The following is a 20,028-nucleotide window of genomic DNA, read 5'->3' on the forward strand; positions in this document are numbered from 1 at the left end:
TCCACATTAGACTCCTCCTCTGCTGCTAATGAGTGTGAGTCCTCACAATAAACACAGCTTCAAATGATCATCATGAGCATGGCCTTTTGTCTGTTTATTTCCGTTTAGTCCTATGATTAGATCAAAGTAATGAATCATAAAAGTCATATTCACCTCCGAGGCGGATGGGGTCGAATACTACAAAAACAACTGAGTGACTGAGCAGCTACTGAGTCAAAGATAAAATCTATCGGCAACCATTTTGATGATCAATTTATGGTTTACATGGCCAGTGTGTCGCGTTTCGGGAGATCAATCGGTAGACATGGAATATAATATCCATAACTATGTCGTCATTAGTGTACAATGACCTCAAAGAAATAATTGTGTTGTCCTCACAAATCAAACACTGGCTTAGAGAGAACCTTTCACGTTTCACCCGAAGGCCACCGTAGTTCTCCCGTGGTCCCGTCAGCTGCCGTGTGACTTCCTTTGCTCCGACAGGAGTGATATTATGGTCAGGATGGCCCTTTGGTTTCGCTCTCAGCGGCTCTTGTTACCGTAGTCTTGTAAAGGGAGGAGGGAGCGGACGGGGTTTCAGTTGGTTGCAATCTGCAGCCACACCGCTCGATGCAACCAAATCCTACACACCGTCCCTTTAAGTCATTGCTTATTCTAAAAGCCACTTTTTCTCTCATTTTCAATCAGGTTTTTGACTGTTGGTTAGACTATAAGCAAGCAGTTTGAAGCTGCTGGTGGTGTTGGGCATTTTTCAGTTTTCTGCCAGTTCATAGATCAAATGACGAATCAATTAGGCAGAAAAACAAAAGGAAGATTATTCAATATATTAGTTGTGATTCGTTGCAGCCCTCCTCACGTTTTAATAAAGAAGTCGGTCAATAACGAAATGCAGCTCTGATATAGCTGTAGGAAAGTGAACAGTGTGGCAACATATTCTCCCACAATGGTGCGTGTGATACGAAGAGCTACTCCTCGTTTTTAATAGGTTTTTACAGGATGCAACATTTTGGAAGAGATCATTGTTGTGCCTTTACTGAAATACGCAATTTACGCGACAAATAAATCAACATTGACCTCTAGTTTCTCATTGGGAACGAACAGCCGTCTCCCGGTAACGGATCGGTTTTGTTTGACCCCCACCACCACCCTTACTTCCTGCCATGTGTGGGCTTTTGTGTCCTGCTTCATGATTACGTGGATTACATATGAATTTGATTTCGTAGTAGATCTACGAATCGTAGGCATGGATGAAAACAGCCTGACCAGTGAGACAAAATTACGAACATTAACACTAGATTTCCTGCTGCATATTTCCCTGTGAATCCTCCACTGTCACTGTAAGTGGAAAACTACATTGAATGGCTGTTGCTGACTGTGAATAGTATCAGAAATAGGGTTTCATTGCATAAGGAAAATGATATGAAAGTACTATTTTACAGTAACAAAGTTGAAGAACCCTTGCATCTTTACAGGTAAATAAATGTGAGGCAGTCAGAACCACATTTTATACAGACTGTGACACTGAATAAACTACCCACTGAAAGGTTAGAATTCAAGAGCAGAGTTGAATGCAGAAGTAGTCTGGTTATCTAAAGAGGACCATCTCTATTTTTTCCCAGCCTGCTATTGACTCACATTGGCTCTTGACAGGAGAAGCGCTCCTTCACAGGTCACTGCCACGCTGTACTTTGAGCTCTCTAAGGAGTTTTCTAGAGGGTCGGTGATTTAAGCGATTCCTTTTGGTTTGAGTTATCTCTGTATTGAAAGAGCCTGAACCCACAGAATAGTGTGTGTGTGTGTGTGTGTGTGTGTGTGTGTGTGTGTGTGTGTGTGTGTGTGTGTGTGTGTGTGTGTGTGTGTGTGTGTGTGTGTGTGTGTGTGTGTGTGTGTGTGTGTCCCTATCTTCCATGACAGCTGTTATCAGTTATGTGAGCAGGCGTTACAACGTTAGTGGAAATATTGGGCTCCATTCAGGTCTATTGCCGCAAACCATCTAATGTAGTTCATTATTGTTTCACACGCTGTGTGTGTGTGTGTGTGTGTGTGTGTGTGCATGAGAGAACATGTGAGGGAGTTAGAAACACTGTGTTCTTCTCATCAAAGCCCCACCCTCTCCTCTGTCTCCACGGAAACGCAACACAATTGGTACCTGTCGCCTGGCAACATTGCCCGGTATCTTTAGGACACAGAGCTGCTGGTAGAGAATAGATACACGCACACACACACACACACACACACACACACACACACACACACACACACACTGTCAACTGTCAACTGTCACCGAGGTGGTTCGTTTCACATTTCTTTGCACAGCCTTTTCAGACGAAGCCCTTCATTGCTCGGTACTTTTGGAGAACAAGCACACACATCGAGTTTGATTGTGCGTTGAGGCAGATGCATTTCTTATCGGCGGTATCGAGCACGTATTGTACATCAGTGTTTACATACTGTGTAGTGAGATAACGGCTTCTCTCACTCTTCGTTCGAACGTATCGCATCACAGAAATGTGACGCTTTCGTGTGGCTTGAAAATGACTTGAAATAAAACTAAATGTGCTCGCGTACGACTCCCAAAAGGTACGAATGTTTGCCTGCAAAGGTGCAAGTAAATGTCATCATTATGGATGTTGGCTTAAAATATTGCCAAGCTTGTTTTAACCGTCTGTGTGATGCTTCGACAACATAAAAAACAACTTTTGTGCAACTGCTGAGGTGTTTGGAAGATGTTACTCCAACCAAGATCAGTCAACTTCTTTTCTTGTAGAGCTCAGCTTTAGTTATTAAATTGAAGAGCTTTTATATTTTGCATCCTGTAATAACATATAGAGATTCTTTTTTTTGCATAAACACATGATGAACAAAGCAAATTACAAGTAAGTACAAAAATCAAGAACCAAAAAGAAGAAAATAACAAAAGAATATGAAACAAAATACTGACAGAATGCATCTGGACGACGATTTTCAAATCGCTTTAACATTTTACATTCAAACCCATTTTGAGTTATGTGCTGCACGAATGTCCACACATTGTATTTGGATCAAATTCAATTTTTCGAGTTCAAGAGAAAGTTAAATGAGACAAATAAATTAAAACGTGTAAACCATAATCGGAACTTCAATCCCCCCCCCAAGGCACATCAGCCGGAGATAAAGCTTTAATGTTCTCGTTCAGCCGAGTGGCTGCTAACGATGCAGCAATAGGCCCTAAAGGTTAGGCTGCTCGGGGGATGGACAATTATTCTCGACAGTCTGGTGTTACTGAAATGTCACAAAGTAACTCTGAACTGAGGTGTATGTCATATTCAGTTACATTAGCTCAGTATATTTCACATCCATGAACCAACCAACACTGGTTTAGGTAACCCGTTTTTAAGCAGCCTGATTAGATACACACACACACACACACACATATCCACATTCTCACACATCCTGCTCGAGGGAGACTGCTGTGACAGCGACATATTTCGTTTCTATATTTGCCCCATCACACACTCCCACTGGAGGAGGAGGATGACGCGACGGAGGCTGATTGGACAACGTGTCGTCCTCGTGTAGGCGCATGTGTATCCGTGTCGACAATATGTACGATATATGTAGAAAAGAAGCAGGGCCCTGTCATCCAAAATAATTTTAGAGCAAATATGAATTAAAAACAATCATCTTATGAACCGTCTCGAGCTCAAGAGGGTTTACAGAAGCAACGTAACCTGAGATGCTCCGAGTTGTAGGAGGCCAAGAGCATCTTAATAAGAAGCTCCTGTAGAGGAACCGCAGTATGCACTTTCACTGTAATCACTGATGCTCCCTGTGAAGTGGGCTTTTTTTTCTTCCTATTAGCATATACCATGGGCCCACGTGATTTATTCACACACACACAATCACACTGACAGCCAGAGTTAACCAGAGTACTGGACCATGAGCTTTAGGATTCAGCTTCAGGTCAAAGAGTTCAGCTGCGTGTCAGCCACTGCATCTGTCCCCGGAGACACAACCCCATCACCCTCACGTCCTCCCATAGACGCTCTCACACACCATCAAAGGGTTGATATGGAGACCCCCATCACATGGCTGGGTGAACCTGCAGTAGAGCAGATGATGGCTTGAGTACAGTTACTATTGTCGTTCACACCCGATCATTTTATACCCTTTTCATCCAACAAAATCTCTCCTTTTTTTAAGATTTTAAAATACCTTAAATTCTCGAATAAAACCATAATAGACATTGAGAAGTGTTAGATTCAGATCTGTCACACTAAAGGTCTGCCAGGAATAAAGTGAGGAGCAGGTTTCTGAGCTGCTCAAATGCTTTTATTGTGAAGCATCTGTGCACAACTGCATATATACTTAGATACTTTGTTCAAAGGCAAAAAGAGGGTCTTGATAGCAGAATTTCAGTGATTAGTTTGGAGAAACGACAGAAGTTTAAAGCTGCGAGTGAACAGTGTGTACATTTTAATGATGTACACACACGTGTGTGTAAAAACAGATTATTTCTCCCAATTAGATCATCTGTCAGTCAGATGAAAGGATACCAGTGGAACACTACTAGCCAGAAGCCTGTTAACAGCTCCACCATTCACGCTGCCTGATGACGCTGAAACAATATTCTTGTGCATGAACATTTACTCCGCTCTTCAAAAGGATTTTCTGTTGGTAGATTTTCTAATTTAAAGGGTTAAAAATTGTTGGTTTTATTGGTTTAGTTTGCAAAGTTCGCTGTAGCATCCGCATACGTATCCAACACTTCATGTTCATCAGCTCTGGCAGCAGAAAATAGTTGATTGGAGGTGGAAGCACTGATCTTCTCACCTGTAGAGCACCGTAAATGACTGGTGCATGGAGAGTTGAAATGAATGTAATCAGTATTCTGAAGTCTGCAAAGGCCCCCTGGCAGGTCGGGAAAAGATTTTACGTCAGGCTAAAATGAAATGGAGTTATATAAAACAAAACGGAGGCGATTTAAAACGCTACCGACGACGTGTTAGATTGAAAACTTGTCATTCATAAAACGGGGCTGGAACGCCCGCGTGGACGTAGATGGCTTACTTTATAAAACCTTGTTTTAAATGGAAAACGCAGTTCGTGTTGGATGTCTCCTTATATAGCGCCTTCCTATCCTTCTGACCACTCGTAGCACGTCGTGGACTGAAGGAGCGCTTGTGTCTGACACCGTGGTGGTTGTACAAGAGAGACGACGGCAACAACACCAAAAAACGTGTCTCCCTCAGAAACCTCAAGTACCCTCAACGCCACGGCCAGGTTGTTGTTTCCTTTTATCTGAAAACATGATAGAGTGGAGGAAGATGAAGAAGAGGAGAGTCCGCACTGCATCTCTCTCCCTCGACTCTTATATTTTCCTGCCTCCTCTACCATCATCTGTACTTTTGTTTGTTTCCTTCCTCTTTTTACACAGTCTCTGTATACACTGCCCCCTGTCTCGTCTTTTTCCCAGCATGCTCTCTCTTACGCAATATCAGGAGTCCCGTGTGTTTTCCTGCATTGATCCCACATGGGGGCTGATGCTCTCTCTCCGCTGAGTCGGTTGATTCAGGTGCCATCGAGACGCAGCTGCATGTTTGCTAATGTGTGAATACTACCGACTGTTGACACACACGATGCTCATCATTATGTCTTCTTAATCTGCTACAGCAGTAAACAAAGGTGGTGCAGTAATCCAACCCCTAAAGGGCATCACACACACACAGCTCGCCACAGACTCGTATGAAATTTTTTAAAAAATGCACAATTTTTTGATGTGCAGTCAACAGGCAATGTGCTGAACCAAATGAACTGAGGCCTGTCTCAATGTCTCAATCGTACTGTGGCGTGTGAATCACGATCGATCTCCAAAGAGACACGTCCTCGTTTGGTCATCCACAGAGAGGTCGGAGGTCATCGTCGGAAACGCAGCTCCCTCATCGCCATCAAATCAGTGTTTAATTAAAGTGAAGTTTAACGGAGTACCTCTCCAAATGTAAAAACACTCCATTTACATATCGGAGCTTTCAGCAGTGCCTTCAGCAGTCGCAGAAGCAATCTTAATGAGTTACAGGTGCACAGTCGCAGCTGTTGGTAGGAGTTCATGGTATGCTTGCACTTTGTTCAGGGCTTTGATTTGGTTTGCAAATCTCTAATTTGTCAGAGAGGTGAAGGGAGAGGTTCGGTTTCACTTGACCGTTCAGAGCGTCAGAGTTCAGGCTGATGTCGGTGGCTCTGCCCTGCTCTCTTTTTTTGGATTTGGAGAAGTTGACGCTCCAACGAGACCAGCCTACGTTATCCAAGAACGACTTCACCAAACCCCTGAGTTAGTCCTCATCCTCGTCGTGTTTGAAAACAACGCAAACATGTAACCTCTGTCTTGCTTCTCCAACTAGCCTTTGTAACTTATGTTGCTCCGCTTTCTGTCTCATGTGGTGTCAGTTGATGTTCACCAGTTTTCTCTGCTCTTATCTGCGGTATGTGTCGTCGCTGCCTCTTTCTCTTGCTGTCAATCTATCTTTGTCTGTCTTGACAGGATGTCTATCACGAGTCTTGAACTTGCCTGCACACGTCAAAAAAACACTCAGAGAGCAGAGTGTGATCGTGCTGCTCCACACACACACACACACACACACACACACACACAAAATGTTTGATAGGTAGGAATTTATATTTCTGAGAGACTACAAAGGCCGTTTTTTATCTCTTATGTAGACCAGAATAACCAAAGAGAAGAATTTACCGATGGAGATTCAGAGGGTTTCTCCATTAAGATGTCGGTATTTTCACATAAACACTCGCTGCAAAGTGAAAGGTTTGCCAGTACAGCTAATCCCACTGAGATTATGATACCAACTGTGCATCTAGTGCACTTCCGGCTCATTGTTTTGTCTGCTGGTCCATAGCGTTCACACCGGGGGTGCTCAGAAAGGTCGGGGACCTGTGCTGCTCCTTGACACATGCTGTCACATCATTATCTGAAGCTGCCGGCTGATATTCAATTGTGTGGGCCACTTACTTCACGTGCTCACAACACACTAGGAGATGAATGTGGTGTTTCAGTCGAGTAAAATGTGGTGTTTCTGACAGCTGGTATACCGTGAAGCGAGTTGAAAGGCAAAAGGAAATGTATCTGGCGTTATCGAGGCTGAATGGGTCGACCCAGATATTGATTGGCTTGAAACGTATACTGACAACACCACACGTGCAAGTCCGAGTCTGTAAGCTTGTTAACTGCGTCTGTTTGTTCACATATCCACTTTCTGTCTCACCTCAAGCCTTCCAGATGCTGTGTCATCCAATCACAAGTTAGGGGGCGTGGAATAATTTATGCATCGCACAATCCCCGGTAATCCAATAGCGGAGTAGCTCAAGCGATCAATGCAAGCAGCATTAGCGAACTCTCATATCTCTCCATCATACACGCATTACTGCATACTGTCCAAGACCGCAATCACCTCAAGTGTGTTCGATTATTCATCAAGGCCGGGCGGCTGCTGTCCCGGCATGTTTGCAGGGCAGATCCCTCAGCCCGTCCATCTCTCCCTCTGTTTCATCACAAACACACACCATCCATCACGGAGCAAATGACCCCGGCAAAGGAATAACTACAGATGATTAACGATGAACTGTTTATGACATACACAACTCTGTGCTAAAAGCCCTGCAGTTTGTCCCACTTCTTTACTGAACTTAGATTCATTTTTTAAAAGGCATCTTTTTCTCCCGATTTTGACTTTCCATCCATTTCACAGCCAGAGAAACTGTGTCTTTACAACACTCTGTAAAATGGACCCAGAGCTCTGGCCATTTAGGAGGTTGACAATCTGTCAATCATACCTTTTGCATTTTCAAAGTGCTTCCTCTTATGAAAAGTTGCAGGAAGTTTTACTTTATTACGGCGCTGCTGTGATCTCAAGTCAAGCCAAGTTCATTTATTTACACAGCCTGAAATCACTAATTAGTCTCGAGGGACTTTACAATCGGTACAATTCTCTTATTTTCTTTCCCTCTGCAGACCTCTAGCTTTTCAGATAACACATTTCCTTGATTTGGTCATTTGTGCCTTGCATATTAATTCATTTTGTATTTATTTTTGCGCACGCATGAATTATTTGTTCCCTCAAATTATTTGCCCTTAAGGAGACGTATAATGCTCAATAATAATTTCAGGTTCATACTTGTATTTTGGGTTTCTGCAAGAACTTACATGCTTTGATGTTTGATGTTGTTCTCATACCGTCTGTCTGAACAGACATGTATTAGTCCTCTGAACGAGTCCACATTTTAAAGTTTGAAAGAAGTGCTTCATTCAGAGAAAAGCCTCCAAACATGCAGCTCATCGGTCCTGCCTCTGAGACATTATTGTGACGCTGGGAATCTGAAATCTGTATTTTATTCATGGTGGTGTGAGGAAGAAAAGGTTCAAAGCTGTTCTGCAGTCTGCTGGTACTGGAGCACATTTGGCCTCAGGGTTAACAGGTTGTGGCTGAGGCTTCATTATTATGTGGGCTCTGCAGCAACTACATCTCACCAATACTACTGTACCATGTAGAAAAGTATCAATGATGGTCAGGTTTTGCTTCTGATCAGGCCCGTTTGATTGTCTACCTTGCGCATGCCAACCCAGCTTGTGAGGTAGACCTGTCCATCTTGCTTTATAATATATATTGGAGGAAAGTAAGGGTGTGGGGGGTTACCATCCTGTCACCAACCTGCAGTTAATGGAGGACATCAGAATTGCATCTCTGCTCTTTGCAGATGATGTGGTTTTGTTGGCTCCTTCAGACCCGGACCTTCAGGACGCACTGGGGCGGTTTGCAGTAGAGTTTGAAGCAGTTTGGATCAGAGTCGGTACCTCCAAATCTGAGGCCATGACACAGAACACGCTGGAGGGATTATGTATCTCGTCAGGCCTGGGAACGCCTCGGGGTCCCCCAGGAAGAGCTGGAAAACATTCCTTGGAGAGGGACGTCTGGAATACCCTGCTGAGCTTTCAGCGCCCACGACCCGGCCCCAGAGAAGAGGAAGATAATGGGTTTTTAACTTATCACTGATTTTACACATCGTCTATTTACTACTGCACTACTTCTCCATCTAGACTCATCAGTTCCTCACTCTGATGTTGAGCAATGGATTGTTCTTGATGCTCTAAAAGTTCTTGATGCCCCTCTGATGTTTGCCGGCCACCTGATGGTCGTGTGTTGTCTTCTGGAATCCTAGCGTTTGAGTTCTCTCCAGATCGGTTGCAGTTGTCTGTGTGCAGGGCCAACAAGAGGATGCTGAACACAGGGCCCTGGGGTGCACTTGTTTTAGGGGAGTCATGTGGTGCATGTGCTCGTCCTGACTTTCAGTTGGGGAGGAAAAAACATTTGTACTCGAGCCCAAACTGCTTCCGAGAGAGAGTGTGCCAACCTAGTGTCAGCGGTGTAATTGTTGTTATTTACAAGGTGTGTGGGTGCTGAGTGGAGGGCCAGTTTCTCAAAGCACTTCATAACAAACGTGTGTGTGTGTGTGTGTGTGTGTGAGTACCAGAGGGCAGTTTATTATGTGGTAGTGAGTGAGTACACATCCGAGAAGAGCTGCATGGTTAAACTCTTGCTTAAGGGTGGACTTTTAATCCCATCACACACACACACACACACACACAGTCAAGACTTTTGGGGACATTGCATTGACTTAGATTCTTTCACTAGAGACCGAACCCTAACCTCTGTCAGCCTAATCATAACCCTTATCTTAACCCAAACTGACCTTCCTTGTCTCCAAAAGGGAGTCCTCAGTGTTCTTTCTTTTTCTTTCTGTAAGACAAATTCATCTTCTCCGATTCAAAACAAGTCAATAGAAAGAACTTCAAAATATATCAGGACAGCATCTCAGCTGAAGAATATGTGGCATGCAAGAACTTCAGAGGGACGTTATGGTAGTTTGCGTTGCTGGGGAATTCATTGATTTTTCCTGCATTTATTGACAAAGACGTATTGTACGAAGGACAAACACTTGTTGTGGACATGGCCATGGTACATGGAGCCATACAGCAGGCATTTCCACAGGTGACTGTCACTCTGTGCTGGACAATAGGCCTCACCGGGGACATGCTCCAACGTGATTATGATTTTGTTCAGACTGTGCCTGTCAGACGTGGATCACTCTGACAAAGTGATGAGATTGGAGACTTGGAAGCACACATTAATGTGCAGTCATGGCTGTAGCTTTGTCATTTGTCTGGGTTAGGTGGTGCTTCAGGCGGCATTTTAAAGGTACATGTAACTATTATGTTGCAGTGCACAATATATTGTGAAATTGCACGAGCACAGATAGGCCTACAGACATTTATTTTATTACACTACAAATTTGAAAAAAATGTTTTCTAAGTTTTCAAATGTGTGATTTATCCTACGGCATATCCTTTCATACGTTGTTCAATGCATTACTCTTTGTTTAATACTTCAGTACCGCATACATGCTTTCTTTATGCAAAACATATAAACATACAAAATACATAAAGATACAAAACATAGTAAACTACTCGGTGACCTTTGATATTTTTGCTTATTGACGACATTCAGTGATTTTTAGCTCCATGCGCTTTAAGCCAAATCAGATTTAGTTACGACGTGCCCAGTATGGCGGTACGAGTGAGTCACCAGTGATCTCGATGCACTGCCATTAGCTCAGGCTCCTGTAGTTGCTAAGGAGACAAAAATCAATGGCAGCAAACGTACTAAACCTTTTGTGTATTTCCGACGCTTGACTGTCCTCTCTGACCTCCCTTTGATCCTCCTTACAAGCCACTCCAGTTCTGACTTATTGAACCCAAATCAATCGGAGTCAATAGCCAACGGAAGAAAGGAATGAAGATCTCACAAACCAACAGTGAGAAAGCTGGTGGCCGATTTAAAAATCAACTAATGGATCAGGTGTCTGTTGCTTTGGCAGCATATTTTGCATTGCATTTGTCCAGGTGCTGTGCAGACAGCACTCTGGGTGCAGGGATGTCTTTGCCACATGAATAATTGCCACACTTCCTAAATGTCTGACGCGTCATGCATCAAGCAGAGAATTTTTTAATTCAGTTGCAGAAGTGACACATTTGAGCTAAAACGAAACAAAGGCGCAATTAGTCGGTGGTTACATAAGTGTTCATCAGGTAGTTCATCAATCTGTCATCCAGGGGCAGAAGTACAATGAGTATAATACACAGAGTAGGGCTGCACAATTAATATTAATCGTGATCACAATTTTGGCTTCCCGCAATTATATGAACACGATTGACCGCAATGTAAATTTAATGTAAGTTTAATCACTCGTAGAAAAGTCTGCCGCATACCGAATCAAGCGCTTCCAGAAATACCAGCCGGCCACGATTGGCCGATCGGGATGTTCTGGCTTCACTTTTGGGGAGCTGTCATGCCGATGCACACCCGCCCTGCAGCGGCAGCCTGTGAAAACACTTTCCTGAAGTCCAGAGTAGAAGAGTGATGCGCTGTATATTAAATGCACCGTGTATAGGTGAATCAGAACCTTATTTTAAGTCTTATTGTTGATGCAAAACCAAGTATATTAACAGGAATGTAGCACAAAGTGAAAGCAGTGTTCTGTTCATTTAAATGTGAAAGTACAATCAAATTATTTTGTCCTTCACATCAATGAATAATCATGACAAATAATTGTGATCTAAGTACTGAAAAAAGCTATTGTGCTGTCGTTGAGACCCTAATCCTGCAGCGCTAACTCACAGAAGCTATTCTTGCACAGAAGGTCGGGTCCAGCCCCTCTCATTTGTAATTTGAGTCGCAGACGGCCCCATTTCACCTCACAGAAAAGCGACATAACTGCAGAAGACAGACAGCGAGACATTCATTAAAACCAACTCTGTATTTTTAATTGAGGCGGGAAGAAGGCAGCCGAGCAAGTCTGAGCAGGAACCGACAAGAGCAATCAAAGACGATGGAGCTGAACTTCTGCTTAACAAATGAGAGAGGGAGAAAGAGAGATGTGCAGTGGCAGTAAGGTAGAGACAGAGACATGGATCAGGGCAGTCATTTGGGGAAGATGTACATGAGAACTGTTTCCTGGCAACAGGAGCTAAGACTGGGACGACTAAACAGAACTGATAATGACTGATAATGAGTTAGACTGCGTTGTGCATGCCATCAGTTTCTGCCAAAGTGCTATAAAGATGTGTGACTATTGTTTTTCTTCTGATTTAACTGAATCCTCCCGTTTGGTCTGTAACACGAATAAAATCCATGCGCTGTATACATACATTGTTTTCATATTGTCAACAATACCTGTGTAGCCAATATGCGCATTAATCTGCAGCTGCAGTCGCCAACAAATGCACTGTTGCTTGTTTAAAACTACAGCATCCAGTTTCTTTTAGGACATTTCGGAGACTTTTTAGAATGTGAAACGACACTAAAAGTCAAACTTGACCGAGCACCCACGAGTAGAAAACGATCAAATCCAAGAAACTGGGATGTGACCCGGTGTTGTTTTTTATATTCCTGTAAAGTATGGTTGTTTTGACTCAGTGTTAGACACAACAAGCTCAACTTTTACCTTAAAACTGTCACAAATGCATCGTTAGCCGTAAAAAAGCTGGGAAAGTTTGCACCCACACTACATTTTAGTTTTGGGAAATAAGCAAACGGCAATATAAAGAACAGCAAAGTGTCAAAACAAAGTTTACCCGGTGTTGTCGGTGATACATTCACCTGGCTCCATTTGTAAATATGAGCCACAGAAAAGTCAGACCATATTGATTCTGATTCATTTTGGTCTGTTCATGGAATATTTAGAAAATTTCAACCCCCAGTCAACAACAGTCCAAGTCCAAGAAAACAAGCATCCTCTCCTCCTCATGTTCCTTTCTCTCTGATTCGATAAGTCCCTCGCCACAACATGTTGAGCTGTCTCTCAAATGAACTCTGAGGCAACGCAGGCGCACACACACACACACACACACACACACACCTCACACACCAGCGTTAGGCCATAAAATATTCAATACGGGGGTCTCGAAGGCCTTCAGAATTGATGGATCAACGAGAACTCCTGAGCACAAAATAATAAATAGTCCATTTTAGAGAGTTCGCCCATCTACATGCCCGGGGCCATTAAGCACTGGCAAAATGTTCCACGCAGTGCACACACACACACACACACACACACACACACACACACACACACACACACAGACGGAAGTAAACAGATGAACACGCCGGTTTTCACCTTTGAGCATTTTGATAGAAACACACGCTGCGGAGTGCAGAATACAAATATGGTGTGCGAGTCCTACTTTGAGTGTTTAAAGATTAAGATTGGATGGTTTTTGGTCTGCTGTTTTCCCGCCTGACGTGTACACCTGACGGGACTAGTCTTGGTAAAAAAGAATTCCCAATGAAAATCCAAGAACCTTTGACTAGAAATAGAAATAACAGATAAAAACAGTATTTACAGATGCATGTGTGATCTAAAACATATCGGATGTCGTGCTGAATGTCCGCTTTTAGAGGTCCGGCACAAGTCACACATCAGGTGTTACGTAGCCGAAGCCTCAAGTGAATTCAACTATTTCAGTGGTTCGCCTTTCACAACCGTGTTGATCACACTCCTCCTTCCTCTCGTCTCTCTTTGCAGACAGCAACTTTGTCCTGGGAAACGCCCAGGTGCAGTCGCTCTACCCCATCGTCTACTGCTCCGACGGCTTCTGCGAGCTCACCGGTTACGCCCGCGCCGAGCTCATGCAGAAGAGCTGCGCTTGCCACTTCCTGTACGGCGCGGAAACGAGCGACCAGCTGACGGCGCAGATCCAAGGAGCCCTGGATGAGCGGAAGGAGTTCAAGACCGAGTTGGTGTTCTACAAGAAGGAAGGTGAGACGGCGGGAAGCAAACTGTGCCTGTGGTCCACGTGATCTTCAACTCTGTCCATTAGTGCTCTATATCACGTCAGCTGAAAGCATATATAGTTATATATAACTACAGTTATACAGTGCTATGAGCAGATAATAAGGCATCGTGAGTATGTCTTCAATGCATTGTTAACAAAGGCATCAGAGAAAGTCCAAATCCCAAATTTCTCTGATAAATAAAGGGGGAAAAGTAACACCGGTCCATAAAATCATGTATGACTTTACGTAATCCTGAGGATGAACATAGTTATGCGGGCGATGGAATGCTATGCCAGACTCCATATGTGTAAGTGGACTGAGGGAATGAATGTGTGAATCACAGAGTCATGCATGTATTATATGTCAAAGGAGCTTTTGAAATGGTTGCTGCGCGTGTTTCACCACCAAATAATCCGCTCCAATGCTCCAGCAGTCAGCCGGGGAGGGATTTTAAAAAGGAGAAAGACAGAAAAATGAAAAGTCTTGTGAAAGAAGAGCATCAGCAGACTGTTCATTTATTAATCAATAATAAAAAGGAGAGACGTGGACACATCTGCTCCTCTGAGATACAAGCCTCTAACAAAGACCAACACGGGGTTATAAAGCACACAAAAGACCAATTAGAAGTGTTTCATGCTCTTCATCATCTCCCCATGAGCTCACATTAGCATTGAAGCGGTTCCCCAGGGGAGCAAGGGAAAGAAAGAAGCACATACATATCCAGTTCCCTCTGTCAGATCAAAGCCCGGGGCACGATTTCAAAATTGCATTTTATCCACGGAGCACATTCTCATAATCTATTCATATCAACACGATTTATGATAAACGAATGATGGAGAGAGTGCCGATAAACGTTAATAAAATTACAGATTAAAAAATGTACAGAAACATAAAGACCCAATGATGGTGCTGCTAGCTAATGAATGACAAGCGCATCACAAATTAGCTTCACTAAATCCCTGTTCTAACCTTTTCACAGTAATAATGCTGTGCTGCAATAATACCATGATGAATGAATCAATATGCGTTAAAGAAAGCCTTTCATTCTGTATCTTTGTGTCCTGCAGAGGCAGAACAGAGGACAGCACATGCTGTTTCAGTACCGCTCTTGTTTACCGTCTCGTTAAAGTCAAACGGGGACAAATGTTTTTATTGAGGCGGTCGTCTCGCTCGTTTTGATGCATTATTTACTCGCCTGATCCCCTGGAGGGAAACAGTATGCAGTGTGCCACATGCAGCCCATGAGGACACGAGTCAGAGATTAGAGGTGCGTAATGGAAAACCTGCGCAGCTTGTTTTAGCCTGATTTCATGCATTCATGCAGCAGCCAGCAGGGGGTTACTCATCTCGTTTGATGACCTTATTCAAAGGACAAGGCTGGCGATTTTCTGCGTCTTTTTTTCTAATGTCAACAAATCCCATGAAAAGGCCCAAACCAGCAATCGATCGACAAAGACAAGAAGGATTGTGTGCGTTTATCAAAGTCAGATATATCTTGTTCCTCTGTGCCATAGAGCCCTCTGTTGTCCAAAAACGATTTAATAACAATAAGCCACACTGTTTGATACCATCAGCTGGCCATAGTGAATGTGGATCCAAGTCTGTGAAGCTTGAAGAGTAGTTTAACCTTCAGTGGTTTAACTTGGTGCTCTGGTTCAGTCACTGTTGGTGTGGTTACAGGTGCAGCAAGGTGCATTTCTACCCACATATTTCATTGTCATCAGTGACGCTGGATGTGATTGAAGGTGAAACGGGCTTGAAACTTTCAGCCGGTGGTGGAAGAAGCACTCTCATCCTTCACTTAAGCAAAAGTAGCAATACTACAATGTTAAAATAATACTCTGTTACATGCAAAAGTCCTGCTTAATCCGTTTCAAATACATACATCATTTGTTCGTTTATTCATATTCTTTATTCGTAATCTCTGCAACGTATCAATTTGTAGCTAAAGCTGACAAAATAAATGTAGTTGGGCAAAATGGCAAAGCTCAAGTAAGGTACAAGTACCTCAAAATTGTACTTAAGAACTTGAGTGAATGCCAGAGAGGGCAGTAAGACGCTGGTTTGAGCCTGCTGTTAAATTACTCTTTAAAGTCCAATAACTAAACAAACCTGTGACGAACACAATCATTTAGTATCATATCTTTTTACCAACTAATGGGACACAACTGCCTTTAAAACACCAACACTGATTCCATTCAGACTCTGGATATCTGCTGGACAAAGACAGATGGCTTAAATGATAACGATGTGCTGCGCTGGTAGCAAATGTAGCCCAAAAGCTCCCTTTGCAAGGCAGAAGATCCAAGGTGTGCGTGTTGTCTGAGGTATTCTAATCAGTTGAGGCACGGACTTAAGGTGAATCTGTACTTCCTGCAATCTCCCTCTCCACACGTGGGAGCTCCAGTGAATTCTGAGGGTGTAGAATGGAACAGGGAAAAAAAGCATTTCATCCAGGCCTCTGTGGACTCGTGTCTCATTGTAGCTGCAGGCGCATGGTTCCCCTGAATGTAATCAACGTATGGTCACACGTGGAGTGTGAACTGGCCAAGTCCAATCATTTCTCCTCATGACGGATGTCCAAACCGTGGGATGTTGAGAGGGATGCCGAGTGACACGTCCTTACGTTTCTTTCAGTGTCCAACACGCAGCGAATTCAAGGATTCAAGGTTAATAACTGTCAATGTGCAACAAGTGGTTGCACGATTTATTTGATAACTTCAGTCCCCTGTTACTTTACAGATTTTGATTAATCACGCAAAATAATAATCAGTACAATAACTCGTGCTGTATTATTTAAGTTGATACTTTATTGATCCCAGGCTACCCAGCAGCATATAAAGTAGTTCTAATGAGCTCCACCTTCAGCAGATGCAATATTAAAGTAATGAACACATGAATGCATCAATTTTTAGAATCCGGAAATACATTACGTAATATTCTTGAAATGAGCTATTCTGCACAATAATTACTTTTACTTTTGGTGTACTTCTCTTTAAAATGCAGGATTTGTAACAGAGGTGTTGTCACATTTTACCACATCTGAGTTCTTCTTCCATCTCGTCTCACAGTGACATCAGACATGTTAAGTGAAGGACTCAGAACATATGTGCTGATGTATTTCATTCATATGTTTTTAATGTTTAAATCCTCTTTACATACAGACGGCAATCAACAAACTCAATGCTCTGACAAAATCTCGGTATCTCAGGACTGCAATCAGCAAATCATTTAAGAGTTGTCGATGCTGAGCTGGGTTTCTCAGTTAAATCTAAATTACTGTTACTAGTTTTCAGCATTGTCGGCCCCTGGCTTTAAAATGAACCGTACAAAAACAACTGATCATCCAGGTGGGTGTTTTAATGTATAAATAATTGTTATTGCAGGTAGTCTATCATAATTTAATGTACATTTGTGCTCTCTCTCGCTCTTGCTCTCGCTCTCTCTCTCTCCAGGAGCACAGTTCTGGTGTCTTCTGGACATCGTGCCCATTAAGAATGAAAAGGGTGAGGTGGTTCTGTACCTGGTGTCCCACAAAGACATCACTGACAAGAAGAAGGACCAGGATCCTGAGCACGGACCTGACACGGGTGAGTTTACATGAATAACACCCGCCTTCAGTTCTGGTAGTGAGCTTTCAACTGCATCTCAGAGTCTTGTCTCCTGATGACCACCGTCTTTGTCGTCACATGGTTTCCCTTTTGATGACGACTGAGCCGGCTCTCTTTGTGCAGAAGACCATGCCATGCAGTTGAATGCTAGTGCAGTAAATAAACCTTGAGTGCAGAATATTTTGCCGAAGTTCCCAAAGTCAAGAAAGAGCCGTCACGCTCTCGAGTTCAGAATGTTTTTGAAGCAACAAATTCAAATAATCTTCAAACTGAATGTGGTTGGAGATGCTCTCTATATTTTCAATATGTTACATTTTGGCAGCTGGAGTGGTTTCCATGCCTCACAATAGCTGACAGCAGGTTTCCTCACAATCTTCAGTGTTAAGTCATTGCGCATCGTTTCAAGATCATTTTAATTACCCCCCCCCCCCCCCCCCCCTGGAGACGGCGACGTCATGCAGAACGGTTTGCCTTGCAGCTATTGAGTGCCACCGCAGTTATTGTAATTTCAAGCAAACAACAACAATCCAGCATCAATTAACAATTTTCATCAGTGTAAATCTCACCCTGATTAGATAAGTGTGTCTGCCAATTTGAATAATCCACGAATATTCATGACTGCCTCTAATAAAATGCACACGGTGAAGCGCAAACATTCCGTTGGCGACGGCACACAGCTTGTGATAATGCAGATACTTGATCACAAATGAAATTACCAGGCGGTATTTGTGAGGTCATTAGAGGAACATACAAACTCCACTGACATCTTTTGTGAAGACGAGACGACATGTTTACACCCCAGTAAAGAGTTTACTGTGACGGGTCCAACAGAGGGAATCGGCTGGTGTCACAGATCAACACAGGCTGTGTAGATCGGGGAATAAGTGTCCAACTGCACATTATTGATTGACCCTCCATCGGTTCTTGCCCGGAGATGCTCGGGCTGTTTCAAGCTGCTTGTTCCTTTGTACTCCTGTGAAAACACAGTGAGAAATCCCAGCATGCAAAGCTGAAAGAGCAGATTTTAGAAGTCTTGAATTGCTGTGTTGCAAAACTCTGCATTCAGTATTGTGTAAGCCTGCAGACGTTTTACTGCAAACATTGAATGCACGGCTGTTACAGTAATTAAAAATCCTACTTTTAAACTTCCAAATCCTGTTTCCAGCTGAATTCACCGCACAGAGTTTTGAAGTTGAATGTAGAGAGACAGTGAGAGAAGCAGAGTCATCAAAACTCTTAAGATGAAGTGGAGTGTTTAAAGTTTTCGTGTTTTTGATTGGCTTTCAGAGCGGCTGGCTGTAGTGCTTCCTGGTGGGAAAGAGCACCTGCTTGAAATCACTTAAGCAATTTCCCCCAACTTACACAGGCTCGCTCATTTGGCTGAATATCTCACAGCCGAAATGATTGAAGGCTGCGTTCATATACTCTGGCTGTGTTTTACAGACCGCATGAGTTATTACATTTTAAATTGAAGCTACCAGATTTGGAGTGCTGTACACACCACAGGGGACAGAGGACAAACGGCAAAACAGACTGAAAGGAAAGCAGAGCGAGAGAGAGAGAGACAAAGGAGGATTTAAATGGCTTTTATTTCTGATTCATCACTGACACACGACGATAACCATTCTCATAACTTGAACCACCTCTTGATGTGGGAAATGAAAGAGGGGAAAAAGGTGACCAACAACTGGGAAATGGGGGTGAAGTGAAGGCTTTGACATTTACCAAGTGACACAAACAATCCCACTTACCTGCTTCTCTGCTTCTTAGTGGGAAATTGCTGGCTGGATGAACGGCTCACTTCTGGCACTTAGTGCAGCACCATGTGTATTTTCTAAAGCGTAAAATCAGTCGGTGAGATGGAAAGGTGAATGAGAGGGACGGGAAACGACGCGGGGTGCATTTACGATGGAAGAAAACCAAACACTGGCTGGGAGAGCCTTTCACATGTTTTAATTACCTGAATGCCACCGCAGAGGGCAAAACCACGGCACCCACGGCCACCATCTGACTTCTAACTTATTTTTGGTTCAGAAACAATGACATTCAACGGATGCCGTGGTTTGCAGAAATGCACAATTTCAACATTTTCTGTAGCGACTGGGTTGTTTATTTGATAATACAGGCACAAAAGCTGGATTTGGGGGACTTTTCTTAAGACTTTATTGTATTTTATCATCACTGAAGGCGTACAGTTTCCCTGTGAATACACCTGCTAGCAAATTCAACCCGGAATCTCTCCCAATTGTTGAAGTTATGCAATCAGCCTCCACTGGCCTTGAATCTAGCCACATTGAAAAGTAGTCGTAACATTCTGCTTTAATGTAGTTCAGCAGACAAGCTGTTATCTTTGCCACCACGTTGTACATAGTTTTCTCGCAAAAGACAATACGCACCGTGTTTATCCCACATGTCTCTTCGTAGGAATGGTCTTGTGAATAACCGACAACTTTCACAGTCCATACAAAGAGACAGAACGAGTCCCAGCAACAGTGGTTACTTTCTCTGTGCTGCACCATCTGAGCTGTTTAAAATCCACC

At 43.2% G+C, this 20,028-nt stretch overlaps 1 protein-coding gene across 1 annotated transcript in view; it reads left to right on the forward strand.

Moving 5' to 3' along the window:
* kcnh3 (potassium voltage-gated channel, subfamily H (eag-related), member 3) overlaps window positions 1-20,028 on the forward strand; it is a gene marked incomplete at its 3' end in the record, with an annotated part of 87,397 nt that overhangs the window by 43,888 nt on the left and 23,481 nt on the right. Inside the window, exons 2-3 of the mRNA XM_079277311.1 lie at window positions 13,627-13,860; window positions 17,333-17,467. Coding sequence (XP_079133437.1) covers window positions 13,627-13,860; window positions 17,333-17,467 — 369 coding nt within the window. The remainder of the gene's footprint in view (window positions 1-13,626; window positions 13,861-17,332; window positions 17,468-20,028) is intronic.

Source organism: Melanostigma gelatinosum, assembly GCF_949748355.1.
Source record: "Melanostigma gelatinosum genome assembly, chromosome: 10".
Lineage (NCBI taxonomy): Eukaryota > Metazoa > Chordata > Actinopteri > Perciformes > Zoarcidae > Melanostigma > Melanostigma gelatinosum.